General features: G+C 38.2%; 2 protein-coding genes across 2 annotated transcripts; both read left to right on the top strand.

Moving 5' to 3' along the window:
* Positions 1-3893: 3893 nt before the first annotated feature.
* LOC128491501 (olfactory receptor 1-like) lies at positions 3894-4748 on the top strand. Its single transcript, XM_053463819.1, has one exon. It carries the CDS (start codon positions 3894-3896, stop codon positions 4746-4748), a length of 855 nt encoding a protein of 284 aa, XP_053319794.1.
* An 8979-nt stretch (positions 4749-13727) lies between these two features.
* Positions 13728-14690, top strand: LOC128491499 (olfactory receptor 154-like). The gene has a single exon (XM_053463818.1). It carries the CDS (start codon positions 13728-13730, stop codon positions 14688-14690), a length of 963 nt encoding a protein of 320 aa, XP_053319793.1.
* Positions 14691-17021: the final 2331 nt, after the last annotated feature.

Below are 17021 nucleotides of genomic sequence, written 5' to 3'. Positions count from 1 at the left end.
AGTAAAAAAATAAAAAATGATACTAACTAAGTATGTTAATGAGGAAAGTGTGGTATAAATACATTTTCTGTATGTGGCAGGGAGAGCCGTTTGCAGCCGCTTGTGGTTAAAGCCACGTTTCTGAGTATATATATGGTGGTGGATTGGTAACCTAGAGGTGGTATTAATGTGAATCAGATGTACATTATGACCATGACTCAGTTCTGTAAGTTGGAAGTGTAAGAAATAAAACAACCTTACATGATCATGTATTCAGTGAGGGGAGTATCATTACTCAGATAGAGGTATAAGCGGTCTGTTCGTTGCGTGATAAATCAATTTAGATGTTGGGCACCAGAATAGGCACCCGAGGGTTGTCCTTGTCTGTTGTTTGTGTGTCATGCTGCCCAAAACAAAAAAGAAGTATTTTAAAAATTAAAATGTAATATTTTTTTTTAAATATATACTGGGTATGTAAATGTATTTGTGGATGAAATTATAGACAACACTAAGAAAATGTGTTTTTATTTTTTTATGTTCATTTTTAATGTTTGGTTATGTACGACCAAACATTGTTTAGTATGTATGGGTATGGTTTCAGATGAAAGCCCTGTAAAAAAAACAACAAACAATTTGTTACAGATAAGTGTAAAAAAATGTAAAACAACCTTGGTCTTTAAGTGGTCAAAGTCTTCATACCAATTTAACAATGCATGATGCATGGCCAGCTCAGCCACCCTAACAATTCACAATAAGTCAGGGAGTTTAAAATGTTCTACCATTGCTATTATTTTTTATTTTTTTTATATAGTGCCATCAAATTCCGTAGCGCTGTACAATGGATAGACAGGTCATAACACGTAGTATCTAACATAACAACTTGACTTACAGAAACAACAGGTGAGGAGGGCCCTAAAACCATTATTTGAGTTCTCTAGCATATTAAGCATATCTTCCAATGTATTATTTAATCTGAAGGTTTAATCACATATAAGCAGCAGTGTCTGTTTTTGTGTCACATGACAATTAAGTGTGCAAGCAAAAATTAAAAAAGAGACAAATATAAACAAATATTTTTGGTAAATGGCTTGGGTGTTTTCTCCAGTACTAGAAAAGTATGTTTCTGATCTTGTATTTACTCCTTTAATAACGTCTCTGATATTAATAATATTGTAAAATACAATAACATGGCCAAGGTTTCCCAGCAGTATTATAAATGTGATAATGGAGAAAGAACTAAAATACTGATAGTTCACCCATGTGTGAAAAGATAATTCCGTCTGCCAAATGGTTTATAGAGGCAATCCCATGACTTGGATTTTTCCCTATAGAAAGGATCTATTAGATATATATATGGTTATAGCACAGTGATCAGTAAATCTCCATACACTCTTCAAATCTGCTTGCTGACAGGCAAAATGCCACTGGTGGTTATTCATATTTTTTTTCCTTAGGTATGTTATGTTCTCTCTGCTTTTTTTAAAATGGGAAATGTATATTTTAGGTGATTCATAATTTTAGGCAGGCTCAATTTACATATTTCATATAACGATTAATATTTCATATTCTATTTTTTAAATAAATCATAATAGACTGGATGTCTTATTAATTGGCTTCTTTACTTTTTCAACATAAGTATATGGTCTTGGTTGATTTTTGTATACTGTTTGTATAATTTAATTACATTTTTTGTTATGGGAAATTCCATTTATACATATATAGGGATCAGTCAACAAGCTTCATTGTTGGTTTCTTGACGTGTGCTAATTGTTTGGCATTTTATAGAATCCAAGATGTGTTTTTTATGCATTATTTACATATATATTTTTTAACAGGGTGTCTAACATCTTCTGCACCTGAAAGCATCTGATCCGTAAAGTGCAAAATGAATTTAAACCTTTTTGTATCGAAACATCATATCTCTGGTATACATGTGTACAAAGATTGGTTTCAGATTTATCTTTCCCAAGAATTAAGGAATAAATACAATTTGAGGGCTGAATTTATCAGGTATTTAAATGTCTTTCCTAAATGTATCTGCATATAATAATTCTAGAAAAATTCAGGAAGAAATACGATCCTATTGTAGAGGAAAGCAAAATCTCCTGTTCTTCCTATATCATCACACCATTGAAATGTACCAGGTGCAATGGTAATTGTTTTCTGTTTATGTCTAATGCACAAATACTTTTTGAGAACTTATCATCATGCTGGTGGGGACGTGGACTAGATTCTCTACATATACAGTACCGTGCAAATGTTTTTTTTGGGGGGGTATGAAAAATATGCTGTAAACTAACAATGCATTCACAAATAGGCTTGTAGTTTATTTTTATCATTTAATAAAATGTAAACTGAGTGACTGCCTTTAAAACAGCATCAGTTCTTCTAGGTACACAAGTAGGTTGTTTCAAACATTTTGAAGAACTAACCACAGTTTTTCTGTGGATTTGCAGAATAGATTTGGGGCCAATCAGATGCCCAGCTGATCGTATTGCATGATGGTACTTATCTGCCTGTACTTCTCAACATTGAGGAGGCGATTCATTCTGACCAAATCCTAAATTCTATTTGCAGAAATGCAGCCCCAAACTTGTAAGGAACCTCCATGCTACTTCAGTGCTGCCAGAAGACACTCATTCTTGTACCCATCTCCAGCCCTTCACAGAACAAACTCCCTTCTGCTGCAGGCAATGTTTTCACATTTTGACATCAGTTCAGAGAACCTGCTGCCATTTTTCTGCACTCCACTTGACCTTGTTTACATGGCGTTTTGGCCACAAGTCTTCCATGAAGATCACTTCTGACAAGACTTCTGCGGACAATAAATAGGTGTAGCAGGGTCCTACTGTTTTCTGAGCTGATAGCATTGCTGGACATCTTCCAATTGCGAAGGGAAGCATGATATGTCTTTCATCTGCACTAAGATTCCTTGGCTGACCATTGCATCTACAGTCCTTAACATCGCCTGTTTTGAAGGCAAAGGGTGTTAACACCAAATATTGATTTGATTTAGATTTTTCTTCCATTCATTCACTTTGCATTTTGTTAAATGATAAAAATAAATTATTAATATGTCTATTTTTGAACGCATTTTTACTTTACAGCATTTTTTTCACATCTTCCTAAAACTTTTGCACAGTACTGAATCTCTAATTCATTTTTAATTGAGCAATGATGTACCTGAACACAAGAGTTGACTTCTAAATGATGTTACTATTCTACCTTATATCCAGCCCATCGCCATATGCTATCGGATATGCTGCACAAGCATCAGTAAAGGTAAATGAGCAGAGCCATAAGCCTGGCCCATCAGACATTTGCCCAGCATAGATATGAGCTAGGGACAAGAGTACATGAGAGAGACTAGGTAACATGAGATGGGATCGAATCAAGGGGACATGTGGCTGGACAAGAGAAAAAAAGAGAGCATGAACCTCACCTTCAGTGACAGTTCAGTAACTGTTATTGTTGTACAAGGATATACCTTTTAATGTAAAAAAAAATTGGTTCATAATTTAGGGGTTAACACATATCACCTAACCCTTGACATATCGCTCCAATGCTTTCTGTTTTACTATAGCACCTAATATAGATGTTAGTAACTTAATGCAGTTATTAGTAACTATAAAACATACTTTTACTATAATTAAGGTTGGGGTAAATGTTTTATCTACGGAAAAAGCAGTGCATTGCCCCTTTACAATGGATATTTAGATTTGTATGTAATATTTTTTTTTGATTGTTATATGCATAAAGTTATAGAAATATAAATAAAGTGTTTTTTATTTTCAGAGCACCCAACCGTCGCCTGGTCCTTTAAGGTTTGGATAATGGAGAACCGAACATTTCTAAAAGAATTTCTTATTGTGGCATTTTCCAATAATGCAGAGAACCACACTCTCCTTGTCATGATGTTTTTATGTATCTACTTGATTGGATTACTGGGAAATCTAATCATTATTGTAGTGGTATCAATGGATTCTCGTCTACATACCCCAATGTACTTCTTTCTATGCAACCTGTCTGCTGTAGACATATGTTACACCACAGTCACCCTGCCGAAACTGATGGACATTCTAGCAACAGGGAACAACTCAATATCCTTTGAACAATGCTTCATTCAAATGTACTTTTATAATTTCATAGGGAGCAGTGAAATTATTTTGTTGTCCGTCATGGCGTACGATCGCTATGTTGCCATTTGTAACCCCTTGAAGTACCATCTCATCATGAACCGGAAAAAGATTGTGATGATTTGGGTACTGATTTGGGTATCTGGTTGTGGGAATTCCCTATTTTGTACCAGTTTCGCTTCCAACTTATCATTTTGTCAGTCTAACAGGATTCAGAACTTTTATTGTGACATTAAAGCTATAGCTAAAATCTCTTGCGCCGACACAAGCTTTCATATTGTTATTTATATTGAGTGTCTGCTATTTGGACTCCTGCCGTTCTTGCTTAGTATAACATCGTACGTTAAAATAATAATTAGTATCCTGCACATTAAATCAAAGGAAAGTAGAAGAAAAGCTTTCTCTACTTGCACGTCCCACCTGACTGTTCTAGTGATGTTTTATGGAACAATTCTCTGTATGTACATGGGACCAACATCAGGAAGCTCTGATAAGCTTGACCAGATCTTCTCTGTCCTATATACAGCCTTAACTCCCATGTTAAACCCTCTTGTATACAGTCTAAGAAATAAAGAGGTAAAGAGTGCCCTGTCAAGACTTGGCCAGGTAAAATCTCTGATAGAACATCTGTAAGAAAAAGATGGAAGTGAAAACAAACTAAGATCATGATGGCGTTAACATTTATACACAAACCTATCTTTTGATTATGTTTTTTTTTTCTTAAAAACAGGACGACTCTGTGAATCTGTGAAAATATATATTTAATACTATTTTTGCTTGTATCAATAAACAAGAAAACGATAATAAAATACATTTTATTGATGCTTGACTTCACTGATTTCAATATATGTTAACTGAGACCCATTACTTCTTGAAACACTGTAGATGGCGTTTTCAATGTTAAAGGGGACGTTTAGAGTCTCTGGCAGCCTATCTAATGAGAAAGTGAAAAAATTCTGTGACTCTCATCCTTCAGAAACTAAAAAAAAAACACTTACCTGAGGATAAAACTGCAGCCCTGTTGCTGCAACTGCACCTCCAAAATGGTCTGACTATTCTTGCCACTAATTGGCTGCTTGAATCATCGAGCAATGCAGTTTAGTTAGATTCATATATGATATACACTGTAGATGGATTAAAGTGGAAAACATAATTGGATAGGAATCTATAGAACTCAGTGTCTTATTAATTAGTATAAAAGTAGCTTTATGGCTTCTTTTTTTAGACTGTTTATGCTTTTTTTTAGACCATGTGCTGGAATTGAAAGGGTCAAGTTGTCACTGAAATGTGTTGTTTTTGTCATTAGTTTATTTGTTCTGCGTTCCAGTGAAATAAAAAATTGTTCTTTCAGAAGCACCACTTGCTCTCTGTACTAATGCAGTTGTTGGACTACCAACTGTGCATGCATGAGCATTAACCTTAATACACAATGGCAGGGCCAGCCGAAGACTTAACGCCGCCTGGGGCGAAGTTTAAAATGCCGCCCCCCCGCCGACGCCGGGGGGGGCGGCATTTTAAACTTTGCCGACGCCATAATCTACCCCCCCACACACACACACTTACCTTTAAACAGTCCTGCGGCGAGTCTCTCTCCTCCGCTTCAAAAAAACAACAAAAAAAAAGCGCTTGGGGCGGCAAAGTGCCGCCCCTTCTAAAGTGCCGCCTGGGGCAATTGCCCCAGTCGGCTCCATTGTAGGGCCGGCCCTGCACAATGGCACCCTTGCATTCAAATAAAAAGGACTTTGACTGTAATGGTGCTTTCAAACATAAAATATGTTGTACAAGGGAATGTGTGTTATATATGTTTCTGTGTTACTGTAGTTAACACAATGATGTTTGCTCAAAAAGGGTAATGCTGTAGGTTAGTAGTTGCAATAGTAGAAAAATATGCTTAGTGATGTCGAAGAAATATTGGACTAATGGGGCCTCGATTTTCAGTAATTAGAATAAATCCAGCCATCTTTGTCTTTTACTAACCCTGTAAGAGTGTGTGTGTACTAGGGATGGGATGTTGTTTCACTTTTTGCTTCTTTGGTCTCATTAAACCGATTTATTTATTTATTATTTGTTTATTAAGATTTTCCATATTATACATATTAAGGGACTCTTTCCATAGTTAACAATGGACTCACCAAACCTCGAACAGTTACGTTGTGCCGTAAACATATTCTACTTTTAACTAGTTTTACAATTTTATTTAAAATTTATATTTTACTTTATTCTCATTGGGGGTAACTTTGTGCCAAGAATGTATAACCTACCCAGAAATCTATGTTAGTCTATGTGAGATTATTCTATAAATACTGGATGTGGGAATTCAGAGCTTAACTCTCCCTGTATCCTTATCAATAAACTACTCAAAACTTAAACCTGAACCGTGGTCTTGTCTTTGCCACAGCACAGTGATGTATAACTAATACAGAGGTCTCAAGTTTCCTGGAAGTTCCGGGAGTCTCCTGGATATGCGGTTGTTGCTCCCGCCTCCCTGACACATGCAAGAATATCGCTGATGCTGATTGCTGTAAAATCCCTGAGAGGAGGAATGACAAGTCACTTCCACTTTGTTCGCTTCTCCTCGGTATCAGCTCTGTTAACCAGGCCTCCTAGAGCGTTTCCTCAAAAGGGAGGTCCTCTGAGCATACCCTATCCCTCAACTGAAGGAACTAGGGAAAGGCTGCCTCCTTGGGGTGCGCCCTTGCTCCGGCCCTTTTGTGGAAGTACTACGAGTGTCCAGAAAAATGCAGACCCATTTACGGAGAAAGAGAGGTGCTGAAACTCTTCACGTTCTCCGCAACTCCGCCTGAAATATTCTGGCCTCTTGGAGTACTTCCCCACAAGGAAAGCCAGGAGGCCTGGTTAACGGAGCTGATACTGGGAGAAGCAGACGAACAAAGAAGACAGAAGACAGAAGAACAAGAAGACAGAAGAACAAGAAGAGTCAAGAGAAGATGCTGAGCTGCAAAAAATAGGGACGAGACACGGAATCGGTAGAGGGACTTTGAGAGAGAGACCGTGTGAGAGAAAGAGTAAGAGAGTGTGAGAGAAAGCGTGATCAAGAGTGCATGAGAGTGAAAAAAACACAAACACAAAGAAATGCAAACGAAAATTCAGAGCTTTCTGCTTAGTTTTAGTTTGTTTCATTGGGGTCCCTCCTTGTTTTCAGACGTTAACGGAACTGGCAATTTTTTTTTAAAATTAAAATTCGTACAAATCCGAATGAACCAGTCTAATTTGTACAAAAAAAATGCCACAAAGCGAATATTCTTCGCAAATTAGCTCAGACATTTAAAAAAATTCTATATTTTAATATCACATAGTCAGGCTAAACAAAGCATACACATAACCACATTGTAACATACAAACTCAGTATTAGTGTCTTCCGCAGCTATCTGGCACACTTGGCAAATGACCGGTGCGCCTACAGCGTTCCTTACGTCTTACTTTTAATATATATAAAAATGTATATAATATAATAAATGTATCATGAATATAATAAAAATATGATGTGAAGAAAACTAATAGAGCACAGGAAATATTACTACTGATCTAGATTTATTACATTTTAGTATACTTATACAATAAAATTTTACCTACAGTCAAACAAAGATAGCATGGTATGTGTTTTTCAAAATTTTATGTTGATTCAGATATTCATAAACTAGTGGACAGGTGACACCTTGTGGAAAAATTCTATAATTACCAGCACACATTTACCAAAACATGTTTAGTCTGAGCTGGTAAGCAAATGTTTTTAGAAAACTCTGTAGAGATGTGGGCAACCAAATCTGAAATTCCTTTTTTTAGATAAATGTTTTTTCAATCACAAAAAAATAATATATGAGTGTAAAGTTGCTTGAGAGCAGTACAAGGATGAGTGTTTGCAGGCAACATGGAAGCATGATGGAAGTTCCTTGCATTTTTGGGGTTGCATCTGTTTTGGGGATGCCAGAAATTTCAAGACAGAGAGGGATTTTCAGATATTATGTCCAAAAAAAAAAATGTTGAGGACTGTAGATGCGGGGGGCGGCCAAGGAAGTACAGCAGATGAAGAACACATCATGCTTACGTCCCTTGCCAATCTGAAGATGTCGAGCAGTGGCATCAGCTCAGCATTGGCAGAAAACAGTGGTACCCTCATACACCCATCTACTGTCCAGAGAAGTCTTTATGGAAGACATGGAAACAATGCCAAGCGACTTAACTATTCAAGAAAACACTCTAACTGGTGTGCAGAAAAATGGCAGCAAATATTTGGCCATATATAATTTCCACTGCAATTCTGGTGTCCGTGTCTTATTTTGGGGGGTTGGGTATTCTGGTGGGTTTTTTCCTAGAAGGCCCACGGATCGACTATGAGCCTGTCATGATTTGATTTAGATTTTTCTCCTGTTCACTAAGTTTGCATTTTATTAAATTATAAAAATAAACCGTAGCCATGTCTATTTTAAAAGCATTCTTGCTTTACAGCATTATTTCATACCTGCCTAATACTTTTGCACAGCACTGTACAGAAAATGTATGTAAGTAAGAGAGACACAGAAGCTTATGGTATGGATAATTCCATACTAATAGGGCTAATAGAATACATAATATTTAGGCCCAAAATACAAACACACAGAAACAAGTTATTACAAAATAGAGTTCTGTCAAGAGGGATCGAGTCCCATAAGCCATAATCATGGAACCATTGGGGTTTTTGTGCTGGGAGCGACAAGCTCTAGAGTATAGGCAATTTTAAATAATCTTCAGAACAAAAAAACAATGTTAGATGCAGTAACTGTTACAACAGACCCACAGCGATTAATTTGAGCTCAGGGAATGCCTTTCTTTGGCTAGCCAAATAATTAGTCTAATTACACAATACAAGAAAATAAACTATAGTTACATGTTACAGTCACCTTTCTTGCAACATTAACCCAGACTGTCTGTGCTAATCCATGCAAATGTCTCAGATTACATGTTAAGTATTAGTAGTCTTCAAAAGTATTAGGCAGACTACCTGCCTAATCCCCCCTTAGTCTGATTTACTCCCATCATCACCGAGCCCTCTACCCAAAAAACATGCTTGCATTATTATCTGTGATAACGTTCTTTTATTGCCTTTGTGTGTATTAATAACCATATGTTTGATCCCAGCAGCAGAGCAAGAAAGGCAAGAAGCAAGAGTGCTAGAAATAAAGAACTGTAACAAGAGTTCTAGTTCAACCGCAGGCCTCAAAGTAACGCATCCGTTTTTTAATAGCTTTGATGAGTGCCCTTGTGACATTGAGAGTTTTATTAAGGCCGTTGAATGGTAGTGTCATTTACTGATGTTGCACCCTATCACCTTAGATACTAGCACTTCCCAGCAACAGCATCTAGGACCCCCATATTGGTTTACACTATTGGCCGGCGACTGACTGTTTAATCCAAGTTGGATGAACCCAAAAAGTGAGAATGTCCAAAACTGCTGTGTAATAATAGCAGCTGGTGGGGATACTCGTTTAATTCTCCTTGCCGAGTGCAGGACAGGGTATGTGCAACATGGGGATAATGTTTGGAATTCCTGCTTAATTTCTACTTGTTAATGACATCCTGGTAGAAAGACTAGAAGCTCACACACTGACTAAAATATAACCTTACTCCTGACTTGCTTCCCAGGTCAAGTCCGTCAAGGTCTCACCAGTGACAGGACACCCTGTACTCTGACTGGGTACTCCCACCAAACTACACTTCCTCCTGCCGCAACACCAGAGGTAAACACCTTTAGCGCCAGACAGAACCAGTGTTATAGAGAGAAGGGGTATGCCGTTGCACTAGATCTGGGTTGGCACCACGGCCGGCCTTAGGGGTGGGCACCATGGCAGCCGGGGCGCCTGCCCGGGACTTAAATTAAAACATTGTGTTTTTTGTTTTTTTTAAACTTTATTTAACATCCTTCATGTGAAATAAAGTAAAAAAAAACAAAAAAAAACCAGATGCTTTCATTGAAGTCCCGGGCAGGGGTGCAGAGTGGTTTTCAGCAACCGCTCGGGCCCCTCACTCTCCGTGACTCCGTCGCAGTGCCAGCATTTCCTGTTGAGCGCCGGAATATGACATCATATTCCGGCGCTCAACATGAAATGCCGGCACCGCGACAGAGCGGGAAGACAAGGTAAGTGAGGATAATGAGAAGTAGGGATAGGGAGTAGATAGTTAGAAGGGGCAGAGGGGGGGTTAGTGAGAAGGGGCAGAGGGGGGGATAGTGAGAAGGGGCAGAGGGAGGGATAGTGAGAAGGGGCAAAGGGGGGTAGTGAACAGGGGCAGGGGATAGTGAGAAGGGGGCGCCAGAGGAGTAGTCCGCACAGGGCGCCAGAACACTTAAGGCTGGCTTTGGTTGGCACTGTGGCTAGCCTTAGCTTAGCTTACTCAGCGCATGTACCGTCCTGAAAGGGACACTGAGTTATTACAGCAGCCCACCCCAAACATCAGACAGCATCAATGTTGAGGTGAAAACAGGAACTCAGTTTTATTGAAAACACACCGGTATTTAAGCACTACAAGGGGGTACAAACGGACTGAATAAAGATTTTGAATTTTATACTATTGTGGTATTTGAACCATTTGTATCCAGAGAGGTTGACATATTCTATGTTAATTTAGACCCCAAAATATGATTATAGCACGATTAAGCAGTGAAGAAGTTATACAGAGTAGGGTGCAGAGCAATTCTTTCTTATACAGGGACAGTTGAGCCAGGTACACATGGTGCATCAAACCTAGGCACAGGAACTAATAGCTCTGCCCACTAATCTGTACAGCTTCTTCACTGCTCTGTGCCCTGTTCCTTACATGTAAGTCTGCACACCGCCTTCCTGGCACATAGACACAAACAAGCTTGTAGGCTTGTTGTGCTTTAAAAGATCTGGAAAGCCTTGTTCTAGGAGACAAAAAAATGATCTATCACAGAAGGGTACAGAATGAGCCTTGGGCATAAGCCGTGCCGATTTGCATGGGTACTTCCACAGGTGGTGATGTTGTCGTAGGAGGAATAGGAAGAGTCTGTGGGAGAGACGGCCCGATAGGAGTGATCCGCGTCATTTCACGCTCCCCAAGTCTCCAGTCCATCTAGGTGACTAGGTGAATCATCCCCTCAAGAGTACTGGTGGTCTCCACAAGGGTATTTTTTAGGGATTCTGACAAGCCCAGATGCAATGGGTGAAGTAGCACAGACTCATTGCATTGGATTTCCACAACTACCCTCCAGAACTTGGTGATGTACTCCTCCACTGAAGAGCCACTTGATATACTTGCATAAGAGCTATGCGAGAGGCGGTGTAGTAGCTACACAAAGCCATGGGGTGCAGCCTACTCCACGTGCACCGCCATCGGAGCTGAATGCAGGTAAGGGACCCTTGCTCTGAGTAGGAGTGGGTCTCAGGGCTTGACAGTTTGTCATAGTTAAGCAGTTCTCCAAAGGCAAGGCTTATTCTTACTACCTACTACCTTAGGGCACAGTGAGAACATTGAGACACTGTGGATCATGACTGCCACTGGATGAAAAATCCTTTGTGTGAGTAGTGTGGGATGAATAGACTTTACCCTCATAGCTGCAGTAAAGGTGGAATGGTACAGATTTTTTTTATATTTTATATATATATATATTTTCTTTTACTCAACCCCAACATCGCTCAGTATAACACAGGGTTTGGGGGATGCAGGTTGCATAAATGAGCCTCATGCCTTCAAAAAAGGGTTTTTACTTTTTAACTACATTTCAACACCCTATGCCATGTAGCACATGATGAGGGGGTGTGATATAGGCAGATTCACAATTCCAAATCGGATTTACAACTCTCAAGAAAGTCAGGGATTGATGCATCCAGGATTTGCTGCTGTGTTTCAACTCACAACAACTCTACAGTTTGCTAGTCGTGCTGATCCCAGTCAACTTATGTTTTTGTTGAGTGCGAATACAAATTGGTGGTAGTAAATATACAAGCTGGACATCAACATGCATTCACGAATAAAGGTTAGATTAAGTATACAATCTCACGTTTTTATATTTTCATGTTGCAATGGTTTTTATAGATGCCGTACACAAGCAAAAGTTTGTTCATTGGTTATTTTACTAAGGCATATGCCAGAACATTTTAAATATTTTTTATTTTAATTTCATTTTTAGGGTTATTTCACTTTTAAAAGTTTGCACTGTTCTAAGTTGCCTATGGTTGCATATTCACTACAGCTGAACATTAACGTTGTGAGAATTATATCAAAACAAAAAGTCTCATATGATGTAGTGGTGTAAATTAATTAATCCCGTTGAAATACCTAGTCCCTAGAGTTCACTTACTGATCTAAGAACAAGTTTATTGAAACATAACCATAGTAAATAAATAGAGACGCAGCCAAAGGACTAATGTAGACATAAGGAAAAGGTAAGATGAGACCAGAAAGAAGTATGAACGTACGCAGTAAAATGCTTACGTTTCTAGCTATACATTTGATCTACACAGATACTTTACCAAAGGACCAGTAACAATAGAGAAAAGGCAACTGAAAATTCTGATCAAAAACGTATTAACACCATACAAAGAAACAGAAAAGGGCAGTTTTAAAAACCATCATAGCAACCAAATGGAAATTGAACATTTCTTTGTATTCTAGGAGAAATTTTATACCACAGAGTATGCCAATCAGGGGCAGAGGTATCAACTACATGTCATCCTAGCATTCTGTCCAGTTATTAGAAGAAATGTTGGTACCTTGCATAGAGCACCCTATTTTAGTGCTGTGACTCAGATCTACTATAACATCAAATGCAGCTAAAAAAAAAAACACTAGTCTTCACTCTTCGTTTTGTCCCCTCTTCCCTTCATTTCGTCTTTCTGTTTTCTCTTGTCCTTGCCCTCTTCTGGGTTGTCTGTTGTCTCTTCTTGGCCAACTGTGTTGATGTAGAGTGTGTTCATTACTGTTTCTGCTACAGTCTATGTTTTGCTATTTATTTATATTAGTGGTTTTTTTTGTTGTTTTTTATTTATTTAGTGTTTCATTTTTTGTACAATATGTGTACTTTTATTGCTTGTTTGCACTGTTGTAGCTGGATTGTGTTGTATATTTATTTTACTTTCTGTAAACCCAATAATCTTCAAGTGATAAAAAAACACTATCCTTAATTTTAGACTATGTTTCTGGTGGAGTAGCATTTTGCTTATCCCAAGCAAGTGTGACCCTTCATTTCTAATATACATGATATAATAATATATAAAGCTATAATGCTGCACTAGGACACTGGGACCTAACTATCCTCTATGTGAAATCTATTTATACGTTTACCCCACCAACTCACTTTTGTTCTTATTTGTGTCCTTGCTGGTTAAATCAATGCTGAGTAAGCTTGTAATTTAAAATATTTTCTAAAAGGTGCACTTCAGGCTTGGCTGTTTAATGCTTACCTGTAATCGATATTTCATAAGCAATAAATCATTTCAGTGTTATATTATCTTATTGTTCTACTTACAAAAAAAAATGGCTCAAAAACTGGATACAGTTCCTTAAAAAAAACCTATGCATTTTGCTAAAAATATGTTTTTTTATTGACTTTCAGGTTTATGCTCTACAGCATTTTTTAGAACGTCTTTCAAGAACTTCATGGATATTTGGAACCAGACAACATTTGTTGAATTTATCTTAGCAGGACTAACCAATGACCACGTCCTTCAATTACTTTTCTTTGTGGTTTTTCTGGTCATCTATATGTTTTCATTTCTGAGCAACTTTGGCATGATTCTGTTGATAACCACAGCTAGACATCTTCATACTCCAATGTACTTCTTTCTTGGCCATCTGTCCTTTGTTGACATGTGCTATTCTTCGACTATCACACCTAAGATGCTTTCGGACTTTCTAGCAGAGATCAAATTTATTTCTTTATGGGCATGTTCCATACAAATGTCTTTATTCGTTATGTTTGCTACATCTGAGTGCCTCTTGGTCACTGGTATGGCATACGATCGTTATGTTGCCATATGTCGACCTCTGTCCTACCATAATGTTATGGACAGATCTATGTGTTGGAGGCTGGTGACAGCAGCCTATTGTAGTAGCTGCCTGGCTTCTATAGTGCATACAGTAACTATTTTCAGTTTTCCATTGTGTGGCTCAAATAAAATTAACCATTTTTATTGTGACATCCCTCCACTTTTAAAACTGGTATGCCCCAATACCAGCTTTAGGAAATCTCTTGTATTTTTCTTGTCTCTATCGATGGGTATTTTTTCCTTACTTATAATATTAACGTCTTATGCATTCATAATGTCAACTATTTTAGGGATTAAATCCGCTGAAGGAAGATCTAAAGCAATCTCCACATGTGGCTCCCACCTTACTGTAGTTTCTCTGTTTTATTTTACGGTGTTCTGTATTTACTTCCGCCCCAGTGTGGGCTTAGACTTGGAGACTATAGACAAGTTCTTTTCTATCTTTTATACTGTGGCTTCACCCTTGTTGAACCCCATAATCTACAGTTTCAAGAATTCGGAAGTAAAAAGAGCCTTGGTCAATTTTTTTACCATAGGCAAAAACATGAAATTCATTGTTGAATCACTTTTTTGAAACCATCACCAAAGGCCAAAGGCCAAAGGCCATAATCTCCACTAGGCTAGAGAGGCACCACAAGACGAGGAACGCACCTGAACCGCGTGGCGCCTATCCCCCTGCACCTCCTTTCTGTTCAAAAAAGAGTATGTGATGTCAATATGGGGCACAGGTGCCAAAAGCCCTAGTTACGGCTTTGCCAGCATGTCATTTTTGGTAATAGATATGGGAGCACACATTAATGTCAAGATGTTTAAATAAAAGTACAGTTTGCTACTAACTTATGGGTGGAAATGTGAAAAAATACTTTTCCAGCTATATTCTGTCATTTAATGTTGGGATTTTTTTTTTTTTTTTTTTACTGATGATGACTAAAAGCAGTGTTGGTTAAAATTGTATGATTACACTCGCAAGGCAGCTTTTAATAAAAAAAAAACACACACAATAAATTATGTTTTATTTAAAGGTGGGTGTACTTTTTTATTATCTAATGAATGTCTCTTATAGAGATATTGATCATTTTATGTAATATTACTAAATTACAAGGATTCAGAAAAGGAAGACTATACGTCGAATGCACTACTGCACTTAAAGATGCAGGGGTCTTATGAGATAGAACTGTAATTGAATCCATCAGTGAAAATTATCTGTTGCTTCTGTTAGTATTATTTTATTTAAAAGAGAACTGTTAACCCCTTACTGTTAAAGCCTGTACATGTACGGGCTCAAAATGCATTGTTTTCAACGGGTTTAGGGACCGCCCATTGTCCTTAAGGGGTTAATGTCATAATTTTAAGCATAACTACATTATTTGTTAAATGAGGCCATTGCATGTGTTTTTTGTCGATCAGTGTAAATTGTTTTTACATTTTGAAGATATTTTATATAAAACACCTCAGGGGCGCTATCTAAATAGAATTAGCTAAACTAGCATTATCTAATCAATCTAGATGCTCTTTTTTCTCTTCACCCAGCCAGAGGCAGATGTATCCTTCTACCTCACGTTAATCTGTATCTAAGGATACACATTTTTATACTCACACAGCAACCGCACGCTGCAGGACCCCATCTGCCGCTGGAGCGGTAACAGATCAGGTAAGTATGAGGCTTTTGCCTGGTGTGCCAGGGACTGATGGAGCTACTAAAAAACAGGTGCCTGGGTTTCATAAATTAAGCTAGTGATAATAAAAATGTCCACTTGACTCAGCAAGGCAGCTCTCAAGTACAGGGCAAAAGACAATCATAGAAGTAAAAACAATATTAATTTGATTGATATGTTTAAGAATTAGAATTGTATATAATCTGAAATATGACAGTCCATTGTCAAGACTTATGAGAGAAAGCTTACAAATAAATGGAGGTATGTGTCTTCCCCTATCAGAGGCGTGGGTGTTTATGCGCAGTATCTTAGCTTTTCCTAATATTTCTGTGTTCTGATGTTTTTCCTGGAATCTTTTGGAGCCAATCTCCCAGCTTAGGAGTCACAGCCCTGAGTGCTCCTGTGACCACTGGGACCACTTTGGCCTTCACTCTCCACATCTTCTCTAGTTCTTCTTTCAGGTTGTGGTACATCTCCAGCTTCTCACACTCCTTCTACTTGATGTTGCTGTCACTCGGCACCGCTACAGGTCTTCTGGTCCTTGTCTATATCGGGTTGATTGGCCAGCACTTGCCAGCACTGGATCTGGAAATAATAGCCCTGTACGTTCTGTGGAATATGAGCCATGGTAGTTGCTCTCTGCTGTGAGAGTAGCAATCCATCGGTTCCAGGTTCTCTTAACTTGTCCTTGTTCCTCTACATTTAACTCAGACCTCTTATTTTGTGCGCTCATATTATTGGGCATTATGCAAGGCAGGTTCCAGTGTCCCACATATGAGGCAATGTACTTAACCACTACTGTATTCTATCTAGTCGCACATATACTGTATATATATATATATATATATATATATATATATATATATATATATATATATATATATACTCACGGGCCACTTTATTAGGTACACCTTGTCAGTACCAGGTTGGACCCCCTTTGGCCTTCAGAACTTTGTGGCATAGGGCCTGTTAATCTTATGTAATAGTATTTTATGACAACACAGTTTAGATATGGTGTTTTTAATAAAGTGAGCTGTGGCCAGTTTTAATCCAGTTCAGTTTCCTGGTTTTTATTTGGTGTAGTTATAGTGGTGGTTGGGTGTTAGAGCACGGTACACACTATCTTCATACAAGATCACTCCTATTAGAGCCAGTGGATCACTCCTTCCATCAGTGGCAGCTGTCAGAGAGGGAGTGAGGCTCATCCAAGTCATTAGGAATCCTTAGGATTGTGCAAGGAGTTAAAGGTC

The sequence above is a fragment of the Spea bombifrons genome, chromosome 4 (genome assembly GCF_027358695.1).
Source record: "Spea bombifrons isolate aSpeBom1 chromosome 4, aSpeBom1.2.pri, whole genome shotgun sequence".
In the NCBI taxonomy this organism is placed as follows: Eukaryota; Metazoa; Chordata; class Amphibia; order Anura; family Pelobatidae; genus Spea; species Spea bombifrons.
Note: the sequence above shows the minus strand (reverse complement) of the source record. Positions and strands in the feature narration are given on the sequence as shown.